Source organism: Mustela nigripes, chromosome 1 (assembly GCF_022355385.1).
Source record: "Mustela nigripes isolate SB6536 chromosome 1, MUSNIG.SB6536, whole genome shotgun sequence".
In the NCBI taxonomy this organism is placed as follows: Eukaryota; Metazoa; Chordata; class Mammalia; order Carnivora; family Mustelidae; genus Mustela; species Mustela nigripes.
This window is the reverse complement of record NC_081557.1, coordinates 168339690-168357506: the sequence shown is the minus strand read 5'-3', so window position 1 is coordinate 168357506 and position 17817 is coordinate 168339690. Positions and strand designations below refer to the sequence as shown.

Here is a 17817-nt window from a genome sequence, read left to right as displayed (position 1 = left end):
ACCTAGCATCACTGTGGAGTTTCCTGTGTGTGTTACAATCTCATTGACCACCTGTGCGTGGCCAGGCCCAACCACATGGCATTTGCTCTATAAAAGTTAGTCTGGAAACTAGATGTAAGGGGTGGCTCTGACCCGTCCCGTTTGATGGTCGGTCTGATTCTTGATGCTTGGCGCGAAATAAAGCTTTGCTTGTCCTTGGCTTTGTATCAGTCTCGCTCCTTTAATCATGGACCCATTATTAGGGTCCCCTCTTTAAGAAAATACTTGTCTGTTTTGAACTACAGGGCATAATTTTAGAAGTTCACAACCTTCTCTGTCTCAGATCACAAACCCTTTCCATGACCACCCAAAACAAAATTTACCCTGTTACATGTTAAAATGTATTATAAAGCTGTAATAATTTAGTGAGTATGATTCTGGTACAAGAATTCAATAGAAGGTAATACAAGTGAAATAAGTCCCAAATATACTTAGTTTACTAAAGGCATCGCAAATCAATGGAAAAGTTGGATTTGTATAATGGTATGTGAAAGTAACTAATGTGAAAATAAATACTAGATTTCTACCTCAAACCACCCACAAAAAGAAACACTTGCTGGGTTACAGATTTCAGTATAAAAACTAAAACTACTAAAGAATTAGAATGCTAAAAATATAGGTGGATTTTTTTTTTTTTAAATCATTGGTGGGAAAAAATCTTCCTAAGCAGAAATCACAAGGAAAAGAGTGACATATGTGACCAGTTGTGTATTTTTAACTTTATAATAGCAAAACAAAAACACTTTCCTCCATAAAAACCAAGTTAAAAAATTGTAATGCAATAAACCTTTCCTAATCTTTATAGGAAAGATGAAAGTACTGAAAAATGAGTAAGAAAATTGGAAATAATACTTGGCCTCAAAGCAAGAGCTCAATACATGTGTTGATTAAATTAATAAATGGATGAATAGGCAATTCACAAAATATAAATGGTCAATAACCATGGGAAAAGTAGGCAATCACATGAATAATTTCAAGAATGAACATCAAAACAAAATAAAAAAACAAAATAGCAATTTTGCCCATCAAATTGTCCAAGATTTAAAACAATTGATAATGCCTGTGTTGGTTAAGGGTATAAGAAAATGAATAATTATATATTCCTAGTAGTAAAAACTCATACCTTCCTAAAGGAATATTTGGCATTTAGAGATCAAGCACTTTAATATATGAGGCAGAATAAATATATTTGCAGGTCTGAAACTCCAGTTAATAGAAGTTTCTCCAGTCTTGTATAATAATAAAAAACAAATCCTTTCATTTTTTTTTTCTGGAAAATTCCTTTCCAATGGTAAGTGTGAAAGGTCCAGAGAGCAATGACAGGAAATGCTTATGGCACATGCCTTCCCTCTTTGATTGATACAGTATAATTCCCTACTCCAAGTCGGTTGCATTCAGAATCTCCATTTTAATACTGGAAGATGCAATGGCCTTTTCTTTCTGTTCTCTTCCCCCTTCTTCTCCCCCTCCTCCTCTTCTCTTCCTCTTTCAACTACATTGTTGATGGTACATTACATTGCTGTTTGCAATTATCTGCAACCTCCCTCCACCAAGGTTGTACTTCCCCACTATGTTCAACTCAGGAACATACATATACATGGTTTGCTTTAGTCAACAAAATGAAGGAAGTGAAGTATATCACATCGGAGCAGAATCTTCAGGAGATGGCCGAGAGTTTACCATGTATATTTCCTTTTCTATGAGACCAGCTATGTTCCCAGAAGAAGCTTCTTGGTCAGGTGTGAGGATAATGAGGTGTAGAGTCCTAGCTGACTTGGATGGGTATGTAGTATGAGTGAAAAATACATCTTTCTTGTGTAGAACTTCAAAAGGCAGAGAGATTTTGTTACTATAGCAAATCTCAGCCAATCCCGATAGGATTGCTAGGAAGCCTGAAATAGAATATAAGCTCTGCCAACCACCAGCTGAGTTCAGAGCTGGGTCTGCTCTTACTATGAAACATTGGCCCTAGTTTCTATAAAATGAGATGGCTAATGGGATCTAGCTCTTAGGGTCATTATGAGGACCGAAAATGAGTTCTTATTTACAAAGGACTTAGAAGAGTGCCTAGCAAATATTAAATACAGTATTAGTGTTTGTTAAATAAATCTCTCTCTCTCTGTGTGTGCCTGTGTGTGCATAGAACAAAGTCTAGGAAGATATAAAACAAAGTATTAATAGTTATTTAAAATTCTTTTTCCTTTTTATTTAGCCACGTCTTCTAGTTTTCTTCAACAGACATGTATTTTTGGCGTGTAAAAAAAAAAATCTATTGAAATGTCCAACTACTTTGCATTGAGAACCTGTTTTTTAAAAATTGTAACTTAAAAAAAGTATTGCTCTCTCTTAATGATTTAATTATATCACTTCCCCAGGAACATACCTCTAATTTTATTATGAAAGCATATAGAAAAACAGGTACATGTGGAAGTTCTATTAATGGCAATTTTCTTGAACCATGAAATGGATAACACCTGTAGCCAACATCTTGAGAATGAGTAAATGTTTAGTTACTGTTATTCACATAGTACATCACGTGTGTGCTCTGAAAATATTTTGATTTCTAATATGACTGAAATGTCTCCCTAAATAAGATAAAATTGTTTAGTCATTAATAATTATACCTATCTCTGAGCCAGGCTTGCAAAGTAATGAAAGATGATCTCTGGCTTCTAATCTTACAACTGTGGGGGAAAGAGATCCCTGAGGAGCAGCTTTGCTTTTGACGGACAAGTGGAGGAGGTGAAACCTGGGGACTTGCTGGGATTGTTGTCATTGTAACAACCTTCCCGCTGCTTGCATCCAACCTCTTTTACTTGCCCTAGCTGAGAAGGAGCCTTGGAAAGGATTTACAAAGAAAAATCTAGTATCCTGGGGGCAATCATTAACACCCATTATCTATGACTAGCCACAGCCATCACAGCTGGAGGATTCCTTGGGGAAAACAGTGGAGTCACTTCCTTTTGTATTCCGGATACTTATCATAGGGGCTATTGTAGTGGGGTGCTTTGAGTCCAGGGGTGGATGGAGAACACTCCTCTGATGGTGCACACCCTATAACATGTACTCCAGGGAAGTTAAGAAAGGCTTTCCTCAGGCAGTCAGGTCTAAGGGCGTGACTAAGGATGAATGACCTTAACTTTAAGTGAATGGGAGAGTAAAAGGAGGCTATTCTGGGTAGTGGGAACAACATGTAAAAAACTTAAGGTAACAGCAGCAAACCTATCAAATAATAGATAAAACAAAATATCTATATTGGAAATCAGAAAATACTACTGAGAGTAATTAAAGAAGACCTAAATATGTAGAAAGATGTATTATGTTTATGGATTATAAGACTCAATATTGCTAATATGTTCATTTCCCTAAATTGGTCTAAAGATTCCAGACAATACCAAATATCCCAGCAGGCTATTTTTTTAAAAATTGATAAGTCAATTAAAAAATTTATATGGAAATACAATGGATTTAGAACTGTTAAAACAATCTGGAAAGTGAGAAATAAAATGGAAAGATCATCTAATTTCAAGACTTCCTGTAAAGCTAGAGTAATCAAACAAATTAATGGAACAGTCTAGAAACCTCATAGACTCATACACATATATCAGTTAGTTTTCAACTAAGGTGCCAAGTCAATTCAATGGTAAGAGAAAAGGTTTTTAAATAAATGATGCCAAAACAAACATGTATTTTTCAAAAGCTATCTACCTTTATGTGAATATTGATTTGAGATGGATCACAGACCTAAAATATAAAAAGCTAAAACCATAAAGTTTCTATAAGAAAACATAAGAAAAATCTTCACAACGTCAGGGAGGGGAAAGATTTATTACAGAGGACACAGAAAATATTAGCCAGCAAAAACAGATAAATTAGGCTTCCTGAAAATTAAAGCATTCATTATGAAAATGAGTAGGTAAGCCACAGACTGGGAAAAATATTCTCAATACATATATCTGACAAAGAACTCTTAACCAAAATATATAAAGAACTCTCATAAACCAACAATAAAAAAAACTACAGACAACCTAATTTTAAAAATGAGCAAAAGACTTGAACATTGACTTTACAAATGATGCTGAGTATCACCAGTCATCTGAGAAATGAAAATGAAAATCCCAGTGAGGTACCATTTCATGTCTACCAGAATGGTTAAAATAAAAAAGACTGACTATATCAAATGTTGTGAGGGTAGTATGGAGAACTAGAACTTTTATACATTGCTGGTGGGAATATAAAATTCTACAACCACTTTGGAAAAACTGTTTGGCAACTGACATTCATTTATTCGATGACCCAGCAATTCTACTGCTAGGTATTTATCTAAGAGAAATGAAAACCTATGTCCAATAATATTTATAGGCATTATTTGTAATATCCTTAAAGTTGAAATAATCTAAATAAATACCAATTAGAGAGTGAATAAATACATTTTGATAAATTTATATAATAGAATGTTACTTAAGAATAAGAATAAACTATTGATACGTATGACAATGTGGATATTTCTCAAAAAATACTATCTCGGGCAAAAGGAGCCAGACACAAAAGACCATCTACTAAATGACTTCATTTATATGAAGGACAAAAATAGGCAGAAAAAATGGAGGGTGGTATAAATCAGAGAGACTTCTGCCTTTGGGGTAGGTGAAGTTGAACAGAAAGGGACATAAGAGAACTTTCTGTGCTGGTAGAAATATTCTATATCTTATTTCTGGTGGCAGTTGTATGGAGATACATATATATATATATATTTTTTTTTTTTCAAAACTTTCAAACTCAAAACTTAAAATTTATTCTCTGTAAATTATACCTCCATTTAAAAAAGAAAGCCCAGGATAAAAGAGCATGGTATATCTATAGGTAAAAACGACTAAAAAACTCAGGGCTGATGGTTAATTCTTAAATTTTACTTCAGAAAACAAGAATTCAAGCCCCCTTCCCCTGAATAAATTATTCCTGCATTTTAAGTCATGATGATGGAAGAGTTGTTTATATTAAAGTCCTTTTTCCTCATGATATGTGTCATATAGGGGTTGAAAACATCACAATCAATGAAATAAATCTCATCTTAAATGGTATAACCTAGGGCACATAGAAGTTAAATAATTAGCAGCACGTGAGAAAGGCATGTCATCTGTGTTTAAAAAGTCTGGCTGCTGGGCTGAGGAGAAGTGTGAGAAGGGAGAAATATTCAAATATTCCAAACTCTGTACTTCTCCTAACTCTAATCTACATTCAGTAATTTTTACCAAAGTAATGTAACTAAAAAATATGATTCGTATCTGGAAAATAAATCCAGTGACCATACATTATATTATGACAAGGAACTAATTCATCAATTTTTCTTTTACATGATTTATTCCATAGGCAAGGCATCATGTCTCTTGCAACTCATCTTTGTATCCTTAGAAGATTCTAGGCCAGGGTCTTGAAAATAATGGATCCTCAATAATTATTTATAAACTGGAATTAATTAATCAATGTATATACTGATTAGTTGGAATTTATGTCCAAATTACATATCCCCACAATGGGAAATTTTCTGCAATTATTTTATGTCTTCATATAAAATGTCTGACCCAGTGATGATCTCATTTGGTAATTTATGGGAAACATGTTTAAAGAAGTATATGAAATGAAACACAAGTCCAACTCATCCCGGCTTAAAAATTTAACCATATAGGCGCTGCCTGAGTAGTTATTTTTTAAAAATTATAGAAAAAGCACAATTGTTAAAAATATAACCAACCCACCAACCAACCCCACTGAGTCTAGTTTTGGTCTCCATTTGAATATCTAAACAATCATATAGGCTGCAATGATTACAAAGGCTTCGATTCACTGTTTGGAATTAAATGTCAAATTGGCAAGAGCAGAAAAGCTGTGAACGGAGAAGGAAATTGTTATTCCAGTGATGGAAGCTTCACTGGTGAGAGTTATTCTGTTGGCAGCTGAGACTTCAGGGGATTGATTCTCACTATGAAAACCAGCGGTCCTTTAATCATACATTATAAGAGCATTTATGATGCTTTGCAGGCAGTCTTTGTTCCTGTGATTTTCCTGCTGCTTTCCTTCCTGAGCACAATAAGTTCAAGATGGCTAATGCTGTTGTCTGGTTATGCCAAGAACTTCCTAAGTGCCACTGGGCTTTCATCATGAAGACGGATGGCAAAACCATCAAAGGTGAATATCTCCTTCTAAATGGGGACTCCCACGATCATGTTATTTTTGGGAGAGCAGCTCTCTGGCTCCATGGATATTACTTGAACGCAGTAACCACGTTCTTCTGCAGCTCTTGCTCGATCCAGATCCACTAGGCACATGCACTGTTTTCCTGAAATACAGTAAAACAGTACCATGAGACACCGTACAAGGAACAGTGCGATTTCCAGTTGTCTAAGGGACTCTACATGGTGACAAACCCTACAAGTATATGGAACATGCTGTTTGCCCCCGAGTCCTGTTTCGTCTGTCTACCTATTTCTTGATCAGTATGGACAAAAGACAATCACATACAACATCTCACAGATTTGCTTTTGCTGACAATTTAAGAATGTTAACTTTTAAAAAATGTATTTACAAGTAGATCTCAAATACAGACTACAGATCTATTTCCCACTTTGGTTAAAAATACATTTAAAGACCTTGTGCCTGCATTCTCTATGGAAATGTATTACCTGTCATATTGTGAAAAAAATAAAATCTATCTTTCATAATATTTAAAGTATCATGCTAACAAAAAGACATCTGAAAGACGTGCTACAGTTGAACCTGGAATTTTTAGGACAAGGAAAAATGAGAAATGGAAGATATTTGAGAAAATTCTTAATTGTGCTTTGGTTATTTTAGGTGGATGTGTACACTGAGTGTAATATAATCAATTTTCAGAACTCCTGCACGCCTATAAAATAGTGATACTCAATTTTTCTTGTAATCTTTGGAAAACAAAAGAGAAGACCTGACTGGCAAGCAAAGCAGCTAATTTGTGTTCCTTTGGCAAATGCAGATTTCTATGTTAAAGGTAGCTCTGGAAATAAAAATGATTTGGGGTTGAGTATATTCAAAGCTATGGTTCACTTTTATACGTTCAGTTTCTTTAAATTCAGTATACAAACTTCATTCTCCAAAAGGCTACTGACTATGCAGAACTTCATTCCATTTTCCCTAATTAGAATAATGACTAAACAGTATTTTTCAGTAATTTATTTGAATGCCCACAGAAGCTGCTAAAATTGAACAGCTGTAGAAGTGAAGGCAGATGACTGAAACAGAGAAGTTCTGTGGAAGGCAGAAGACTCACAGACAGACTGAACGTGAAATCGGTAGGTAAGAATTGGCAATGAGACATTCAGATTTAAAATGTTTACTTTATACTTTTTCCTTAAAAGTCTCCATGCCCAAAAGAATGAACTGTGTTAGAAATGATATAAAAAGGAGATGTCTTGAATTCCACTTAGGTGAGATCACCGCCCCCCACCCATCCAGTCCCTCCCCGTTCATCTACAGTTGTGCAGCTGACATTCTTTTTTCTCCCTTAAAGTACTGTTCATCTTTTAAGACATCTGTAAAGGCTCCCCCCACCCCAAACCCCTCCTCAGTTTAAAATGAAACATTCTCTGTCAAAATAGACGCCCTGCATTCCTTCAGTACCCACCCTGGGTTTACACTGAGGCTCATTTACCCTTGGCTTCCATCCCAGTCCAGTTAACTTCTCCTTTTCTATTACGTAAAAGAATCGCATGTTTTCACATGTCGAAGAAGTATCTTTACAGCTGAAACTCAGTTGTTAGTAAGTCTACTACCTTCTGGGCCCTCGGAAGCTTCCTAAAATGTTCACAGGAAAAAAGCATGACCCATGCAAAGTACAGACATTGACATTTGACGGGGTCTGTGACTTGGAACATGACATTCCCTCCCCTCATGGCAGTGATCATGCCAAGTGCTTCCCCTCCTCTTCAACTCCAGCAACTTCCCTTCTAGCGCTCCCTGAACATTCAAATGTACAGACAACTAGCTCAGAGTGTTGGGAAGGGGAAGGGAGGTGGAAGAGAAAAAGAGTGGGAAAGAGAGAGAGGTTGCATGTAAGAGAGAAAGAGCTTCATATGTTTATGCTCTGGAGTGTGAGAGAGGAGGAAATCACTTCTTTGTTTAGCCTCAGGTCTCAGATGTGCCTCTATGTGTTTCTTGATCTGCTGGCTTTGACTTTAGGGTTTGAAGATAACTACTTTTCATACAACACAGTCCCTGGATGCAAGCTAATTAACACATCTGGTGCTCAGCCAAAGAAACAGTAATCTGTTTTCCGATATACTATGGTGGCCTCCAATGTGGGGCCAATTATTTTCTAAATAATTTTTAAGATTATTTTTGACTCCACTCAATTTTCACAATCCCTAATTTTGGAACCTAGCCTTCGTATGGGTTCATAGCATGGCTCCATCATCTACCAGGTAAAAGATCCTGGAGAAGGTTTTGTCCCACTCCTAAATAATATTTTCATTAGAATTTGCTGAGATAATGGTAAGGGCATTTAGCTCAGCACTTAAATGTGCACTAACTTTTAGCTGCTATTGTCCTTCAAAATGTTATTTCTTTTTCTGAAGCAAAGTCTTGGATAAATGCATTACTTAGACTTAAAATGCTACTGCAGGTCTTCCAATTAAGGTAATATTTACTATTACAGATGCTGAATAAATTGGTCTATGATTAATTATATACAAGTATGCTTTTTTTCCAAGAAAAAAATGCTTATACATATTTTAACAAATTAATGTTGGCATGAGAAGTTGATTTTTCCATCTTTATATTTTCTTCTGTGGCTTTTGACAGATCCCTCGGTTTGTTCATAACAATGAGAAAGAGATTTCACATAATTCTGCTCAACATAAAAATACTGAAGATGAATGTAAAAGTATTAACATTAACAAAAATGGGATAAAATACTCTTATACCTACAAAGCCCTTTTCAACATGGATTGCCTTTTCTGGGAAAAACAGACTTGAGTGTCTTGTGGATAAATGGACCAGTTTTCTCCATTTACAGCCAGTCCATTCATTCCTAGGCATAGTGTGTGTAATCTACTCGCCAGCTGCTCTGTGAAAACACATACCTACAAGTCTTCGTTGGGGCGGAAGCTGCACAGCTGTCTGATCCGCAAATCTGCACAGAATCATGTGTTCCTAAAAGAAAAAGCAATAGAATGTGGGTCTATTTTAATCTTCTGTTTCAAAACTGTAAAAATTATTAAAACTACTTCACTTTTCTGGAGATCTACAGTTTAACTGAATAAAGTACTGCACAAGTAATACGTCTTAAAGAAACACACTTTCAGGAAGTGGTACTCAGTAACATTTCCCCCTTTCAAGGAGACTGTTCTCCTGACCCAGTTCTTAAGAATGGATGCAAGGAAAAGCCTCTGGCCACCTAGCCAGTTTCTTTGAGCAAAAGTAAGGTTACAGTGTGTGATTATCACATGTTAAATGAAAAGACCAAAAAGTCACTTCTATTTTTCCTTTAATAAAACTTAAATCTCAGGAACATGGTTCCAAGAAGACAGTTGAAGTGGCTTTTCTTCCTCCTGCCAGGGGAAAAGGAAGTACTGGGGAAGATCATCACTACGTGTGGGTTTTATGGTTCTGTGGTTCTCTGGGATACCCAGCCAAGTGCTGGCTGCTCGGACACTTTTCTGGCCTCTTCCCTTATCCCTCCAGAGGAGAGGAAGCTGGCTCACTCACTCAAAATGGCTGCTGGAGGGGCATCTACTTCTACTTTAAGGGCAACCATAAGAATAACCTGAGCGAGTGGGAGGAAAATTATTGTTCAGCTTGACCATTTTAGGAAAGACTGCTTTCATGCAAAAAGAACAAGCCTTCATAGGGGCAGAGAGCTGATGAGTCCACACAGGGCTCTGAAATCTGTGAGCAGCCAAAGGTGAGTGCTCGGGCAGAGTGGGGGTACTGCCGTACTCCCATGACGGCTGTTCACTTGGAACAGATGCAGGGTCCCTGTGTGTAAATGATCTCACCTGGAAGCTTAGCCAAAGGCTTGAACTCTGATTGCTCATTTGTCCCCTTTAGTCTTTTGTACATTCAACTTGAGGCTTCCATTTTTTAAAAGAAGGTAATTGAGGTGACTATGTGATCTTGGTTCTTTTGTGAAGGGTTACTTCTGTCTCAACTTTTATGCATTAAAACAACAATATTGTAATGCTCACTATAAAATTTAGTGGCCAATGGATAGGACACTAATAAATGGTTCAAATGAGTAACTTGTATTAAGCAGCCATGAACTGGCATCAACAAAAGGGCAGAGGAAAGATTTAGAATTATAGAATTTGAAGAAAAGGCCAGAAAAAGCATGCCCTTTGTCTTCACTGTGTTTGAAAGTCAAGATCTCTTAACGTTGAGGCAATCACCTTTGGTGTCTTCACCACATTTTACTGGAATTATTTGTGGATGTGTTCTCTCCACTAGAAGTTAAATTCTGGAAAAGGAAGGCACAGAGCAACAAGTCAGTTCAAGGTTTTCTGGCTAAACTGAACTGTGGAGAAAAACACTTCCAGTGTAACTCTCAAGATATTTGGACACTGCCTCCGTTTAGTTCTGCCTGGCAGCCCACCTATCATGGTTCAGTTAAGAAGTATCTTGCCACAGTATCCAGGAAGTTCAGACCTCTCTCTGGTGCCTTAATACCTGTGACCCTCAAAAGGGTTGAAGGCCAAGCAGCTTTTGGGGGTGTGGGAGAAGGAGTAGACAAAGGTGAACTGCGTACCAGTGAGTTTTCTGCTCTCTGGAAGAGCCTGGGTGCCCTGTTGCTACTCTTTAGAAATGTTATACTCTTTTCTAGCCCATGAGACTGTGGCATCCGACCTCTTCACTGACCTAGGTTTTTTCCATGCATCTTCTCAGTTTGTTTTTAGCTAGCATCACTCAAAGAAACATTAAAAACAGGGGCCTAGTTTTTGTTTATTTTCCAACTCATTGTCTACTTTATTGGCAGGGTCTTATAAAAGAAAGGTAAGGTGTTTTGAATCTTAGAAGATAAAGTTCCCCGGGTCCTGATTTTCCAAAAAACCTTAGAGTTCCCTAAGACATACAAACTTTAAAATCCAGTAGGCAAAGCAGGAAAGTCTGGTTCTGGATGAAGGCATCAGCATTCTTCCTCTGTAGGTTTTTGTGTATGGTCAGAGCAGGAGAAGGGGTGGGGGTGGGGAATGGAGGGTGGGAAATAGAGTTGGAGGTACCTGTTTAGGGGTTATAAAGTAGAGGTGAAGGAGATATATGTGCCAAGGTGGTGGAAATTAACATTTTTAGGTCACTGTCCCCCACTACTTAACTGTTGGATGGAGAAAGGAAAAATCTTGAAAGGTGGGGCTGGCATGTAAAATTAGACTATATATTTTTAGTGTGTCTGTGTAAGAAGTGAACTAAGAATCTGATTTATCAAGTTTTAATGGTATTATTCATATATTTCTGGCAAATATCATTTATCATTTTCTAGACTGCATTATGTCATGTTATTGACAAATTAGTTGGTGATATTTGGGAAACTGGAAACTAGTTTGCTCAGACTGATGCTCCGAAACTATGTAATGTTCTGACTACTGCTGAGAAACAGTTCTTGTGTTTCTTCATGCCTTATGAGTAGAGGCACTGCTTTTGTTCCAGACCAGGGCTTGGCAAACTCCAGCCTATAAGCCAAATCCAGTCTATGACCTCTTTCTCTATGGCTCTGAAGTTAAAAACAGTCTTTACATTTTTAAAGGACTGTACACCACCACCACCAAAAGCAACAAGAATGGCAAGGACAAAGTAGAATAGTGGAGAGGTTTTTAAGTGCCTGACAAAACCTAAAATTTTTACCATCTGACCTTTTACAGAAAAGTGTGCCCGTGTTCTAGAGTATCTTCTCAAAGATGTTTATATAGTGAGCAACTTTGGAAAATACATACTGTCTCGCTCTGGAGCAAAGGGCAGGAATGCTTGCTTAAAGATTAAATCTTAAGACATCTGGCTTTCCTAAGCTCAGTTTCCCTCTCCTGTAATGCAATTCACTGTGCATGTAGCGGTCGTGTGGCCCTTTTTGTGCTGCCCTGTGGGAACTGGGTCTCGGGAAGTCAGGACAAAAATGAGGATAGCCTGGGTACTCCTGCCAGGTGTCTGACTCAGAAGTCTCCCATCTGCCGGCATCCATGAAACGGTGGGAGGCTAGCATGGGAGCTTACAGGCTAAACTCTCAGACCCCTCACAAATCTTGCCACCTACTTGAGCTTGAATCTTGATTTACAAAACAAAACAAAACATAAAAAAATACCCACTCCCAATATTACATGTTGATGAGTAATTCCAAGATAACTATAGATTATATATCCCATTAGAAATTTGGGAGGGGAAAAATACAAAGAAGGAATAAAAAGTATATTAGAAATACGTCTAGAATTTTTTAAGTTTACCTTATATGATAAAGTTTTCTTGAATTGTTCACTGAAATAGAAAAGAAAAAAAAAACACCAAAGATTAGGAATCCAGATAACAAAGATTAGGAGCAGAAATACTCTATTTCTATAATATTATAGAAATACAGAAGCAACTATAAACAAAAGTAGGTATTTTATCTGAGGAGTATATAACGTGATCTTAAACTAAAAGCTATGCCAGTTTGAAATGTCTCTGTTAAAAGTAAAAAACATACTCTCAATATGCTATTGATTTTGAAAAAATTTTCAAAGATTGTTTACACTATTAGAGATGCACAACCATTTTTTTTTTCTCTTCCCCACATGGGTGCACACAGATCCAGGGGTTTTAAAATGTAGGTTTTACTACTATTTAGGTATGGTGAGGCTAACAGATCAAGAGATGTTTGCCATTGAAAAGATAGTTTTTTTCTCAACAATTCCCAAGAGGAGAGGGCATGCCATGCCACAGAGGGCCACATGGGAAGCACCAGGGCTGTAGGAGACAGAGGGAGTGGGATATAGTGTGGGCAAGAGTCTTTATTAGGGATTCCATAGGAAGAGATGATAAGGCAGAATGAGCAAGTTTAGGACTGGGTAGTTTGGATAATGCCAGTGGTTTGGGCGATAGGGGCTGTCCCTAGTTGTCTAGCACCTGACACTGGGGTGCTAAAAGGCAGGGGGATAATGGACTGGGATTGTCTTCCAATGACAAAAGGAGAACATGGCAATAAACCTACAGAGATATGAAAAAGTTGACAGACACTAAAGTAAGATTTTAAAATCAACTAAATGAAGCGAGAGGCTAAATAACTCAAATTAACATTCTTAAACATCTTTATAGTGCTAGACTTACAGATTTATTGCTGGTCTGTATCTGTACAGATTCAGAGCAGAGTGAAATTTTAGCTATTGAATAAACCTTAAGTTATGCTTATTTGCTTTTCCAAAGCTCCTTTGGTTTTCTCTCAACTAGTTGCAAATTGTGGTAAAGAACAAAACCATGAAAATAAAGAAAAAAACCAAAGACAAAGAAAAAGAAGGCTGTTATTTGTACTGTATTACTTTACTCAGATGCCTTCAAATATAAATTCTGATGGGAATTTGCTAAGATTTCTTAAAAGTAATCATGCAAATGGCCAGAGTCTTTTTTATGATACATAATACAATTTAAAACAAAATATTTAATCTATTCTATAATTAAAATGATCAGCATGATTCTCAATAACTATGGTTCAGAGAGATGTCATAAACACCGTGACACTATCCCTCCAATAGGTCAGGTCAAAGGGGTGAGAAGTAAAATGTCTCCCTCTTGGAGGTGGGATAAGCAGGACTGTAGAAACGGCTGTCCGGCTTGCAGATTCATCAGCTCTCATGGGCAGTATTTAAAAATACTGTACCTGGCAACAGCTCACATTTTATTGAATGCTTACTCTATGCTGCTTCTAGGTGCTTTATATAGATCTCATTCAATTCTCACAAACACCTTGAGTTGGTTCCTATTATAACCTTCATTTTGTAGATGAGAAAATGTCGGCAAAACGAGCTGAAGTTAATTGCCTGAGGTGACACGACTTAAAAAAGTCAGAGGAGGTCCTAAGCGCTTAACCACAGCACGCACTGCCTCTCATAGGTGATGAGAAAGGCCGAACTAGAAATTCAGATTTCTAGTCAGCTCACTCTCCGACGGACTCGCTTCTAAAGTTGAGGAGCTAGATGCCGGAGAAAATTCAAGGAGCAGCCGGAGAGGAGAGCTTCCCGTCCTCACATAACTCCTCAACAGCACCTGCCTTTGTGGAAAGAGGAAGGGAGTTCAAACTGAAATCTCACTGCAACTTTGTTATCAAAGGAGTTTCGGGCTTTAGTTCTGTTCTCCCCACATTGGGGCCTTAGGGCGAACACGACATTTCACCTTTTGGGAAAATGAAACTTTGAGGTGTTCTGAATGAAACCGTAACAGCAAGGGCAGGTGACAAAGGAAGCCCGCGTTTTGATGCAGTGCTCAATCACCATGTCTGTGGCCACTCCGCAAGCATGCAGTGCCACCTGGAAAACAAAACCAGACGTCAGCACCGAGTTCCTGCCTCATCAGCACTCCTGCTTCTGTGCCTTCTTCTTTCCTTTTTTTTTTTTTTTTTAAACTCTTTGTGAGCATGTGAGGACTGATCCCCTGGAGGTTTCAAGTTACCAGAACATTATTCCATAATAGTTTAGATAGTTCCCATCTGGACATACCAAAGGGCTAGTCAGCTATTCATATTAATTAAGAAAGCTAAGCAAGGCTGAGAGATTACAAATGGAACGCTGCAAAGGAAGCACAAGATTTATTCAATGGAAAATCTGACATGATGTTAAATATGGAAAATTCAATATGTATGCATGTCTAAGCTGGTGCTCTTGGTGATTATTAATTTAGTTCAGTTGTAGCATTGTGGCAAGAACATGAGACTGAAATCTGAATGTTTAGTTTCAAACTGTAGTAGCCTATGAGATCCTGGGCCATGTAAAATTTAACTTCCTTGGGCCTCGGTCTGCCTAACTATAAACTATAGTTAATAGTACTGACATATAACAATGATGTTGCAAAAATTAAATAAATACATATTCAAAAAAATTCTTTCAAATACTATATGAATACAATCTAAACAATGTTCTAGGAAAACTGATCAAATCATATTTATGGATCCCCTTTTCATATTCATATAACAGGTCATATAATTCATAAAATAATAATTTATACATAATTCATATTTATGAATTCAATAATTCATAAAAATCCCTGAAAGTGATCTTAAGATATGTTTTCAAAACAAATTTCTTAAATATACCTATATTGTGACACCATTTAAAGGAGACAATTATGAAAACTATTAGGCAAAATAAAGCAAAACAGGACCCTATGGAAAAAAAAATCTGATATGGGGATCTTAAAAAAATATAGTATTTTGTCAGAAATATGCTCAGATCTCTGACAACTTCAAGGTAGAGAGGGTCTTTCAGAGTGAAGAGGAGATTTTCTGGAAATTTCTGAATGTGAGTATCATAAGTTAGATTCCCTTCTTAAACTGGAAAACCAAAAGCTATGCTGTATTGGGAAGAGGAAAGCATGATTTCTGCTCTCAATCCTTCTTCTGAATTTCCCCTCCTTTTAGGCTTATATTGATTTAGAAGTTAACCGTTCCTGTGGTTGTTGTCAGTCCTCTTTCACTCTGAAAATCGAGCCTGGGAAGGTTGCCATTCGGTGGAGGCAGCCACTACTGGGTAACTGCAAGTAAAGAACTTTGATTTCTCATCTGTCCCTTTTATTTAATCAGCTTTGCAGGGTAAAAATCAGGCTAGTTCTTATTTTCATGAGTAGCTAGAGAAAACCTCACCATTAAAGTTGTAGATGCATATTCCCCTGGAGGGGAAGAAAAGAGAACTAACATTCCCTGAGTGCCCTTTATGTGGGGACACTAGGATGGGTGAAGGCATGCAGATCTTTCTATGCCTACAAGGGCCCTGAAAGATTTTTATCTCTGTTTTAGAAGTAAGAAAACTAAGGCTCAGAGAAATTAAGAACATGCCCACAACAAAGCAGATTCTGAGCGGCAGGATCCTGACCCCAGAGCCTGAACCCATACGTTAATTACATCAGGCTGCTTCTCTGCAAAACTCTTTTAAGAATCTTAAAAGTATGGACAATTTACTTTTATAAATCTCTCTTCACTTAGGTTCACACTTCCTTTGCTACATGCAAAATAATGAGTTTATTTCCCTCACTTAAACAAAACAACTAAATCTAAGAACTGTTTACCCAATGGATTTTAGTCCTAAAAGGTTTTATTGCTTCATATGCTCCTAATTTCCATTGTTACCAAATGCAGATCAGAAAGAACAGGCAAATAACGAAGAGAGATATAGATCAATAGAACAATCTGAATATGAACATTGAGCATAAAACAAATGTGGCATTTCAAACCACTGGGAAAAAGACGTACTTTTAATTCATTTTTTTTAAGATTTTATTTTTAAGTAATCTCTATTCCCAACATGGGGCTCAAACTTACAACCCTGAGATCAAAAGTTGCATGCTCTACCAACTAAGTCATCTAGGTGCCCCGAAGATGGGCTTTTTAATAAGTGATGTTGAGTTAACTTGACAGCCATATGAAAAATAAAATGAGACCTTTTCCTCTCACCACACATAGTATATTTCAAATGGATTAGAGATTTTAAAGCACAAAACAACAACCACCACCAATAATGAATTCCTCTATAACCTAGGGGAGTGGAAATACTTAACTATGTCTGAAATTCTATATACAATAAAGAGTAAGTTAATACATTTGACAAAAATGAAAAAAAATTAGATGGCAAAGAAACAAAAACCATACATAAAAAGACAAATGACAAAGTGAGAAAAAAATTGGCAACTTAAAACATTAACAAAAAGTTAATATCCCTAATACATATCAAGTTTCTGAAAATAAAGAGAAGTATATAATCTGATAGTAAAATGGACAAAAGATTTGGAAAATCCAGAAACAAAAATATGTGAATATTGTCTTAAACCAAAGTTGTTCAATATTGTTCAAAATAAGATAACTATTACATTAAGATACTACTTATCACCCATTAAAGTGGCAAAATTCTAAAATTTGATGACAATCTATGGGCCAGGGTATGGGGAAACAGATAATGTCATACATTGCTGGTGGGAATATAAAAACATCACAACCCCATGAAGGAGGAATTTAGCAATATCCAGCAAAATTACATGAGTAATTTGCGAACTCACTTCTAAAAATCTGTTCAAGGGAGACACTGGCCAAAAGATAAAAAGATTTATTCATTGAAGTAATATCTGAAATAACAACAAGATGGAAACAAGCCAATTTTCCATTGAAAGAGGACTCGCGGCTTGCTCTGAAGTTCTAAAAAGGAATGAGGAACATTTCTCTACAGGGCCATGGTAGAGATTATTAAGTGAAAAATAATGTTAAAACAGTTCTCAAACTATTTTCAGTAACCATCACTGGTGTCTGTATTTTTGTTTTAAGACTCAAATGTGTATATTGTGAGATAAAGCAAATAAGAAATACGCTAATGGTGCCATTAGGAAACAGAGCTTTTTTTTTTTTTAAAGCATAGGAGAAAGAAGAAAGAGATATGAGATAGCTAAGTGAGGCTAAGTTAAAATCCCATAGTTCTCGGGGCACCTGGGTGGCTCAGTGGGTTAAAGCCTCTGCCTTCTGTTCAGGTCATGTTCCCGGTTCTTCTCATTGGGCTCTCTGCTCAGCAGGGAGCCTGCTTCCCTTCCTCTCTCTGCCTACTT

At 36.9% G+C, this 17817-nt stretch overlaps 1 protein-coding gene across 5 annotated transcripts in view; it reads right to left on the bottom strand.

Annotated features, from left to right (window-relative positions):
- Nucleotides 1-3848: 3848 nt before the first annotated feature.
- The window catches only part of GSTCD (glutathione S-transferase C-terminal domain containing), a 139573-nt gene continuing 125604 nt past the window's right edge, over nt 3849-17817 (bottom strand). For 3 of the 5 annotated variants that reach the window (XM_059376863.1, XM_059376857.1, XM_059376848.1), the window contains exons 9-12: nt 14413-14546; nt 12495-12525; nt 9153-9222; nt 3849-6376 (exon numbers count right to left, since the gene is read on the bottom strand). In XM_059376863.1, coding sequence (XP_059232846.1) covers nt 6240-6376; nt 9153-9222; nt 12495-12525; nt 14413-14546 — 372 coding nt within the window. In that variant the 3' untranslated portion in view covers nt 3849-6239. Of the gene's footprint in view, nt 6377-8905; nt 9223-10457; nt 10526-12494; nt 12526-14412; nt 14547-17817 lie in introns of those variants that run through there. The other 2 variants (XM_059376876.1, XM_059376867.1) reach the window with 2 other exon arrangements.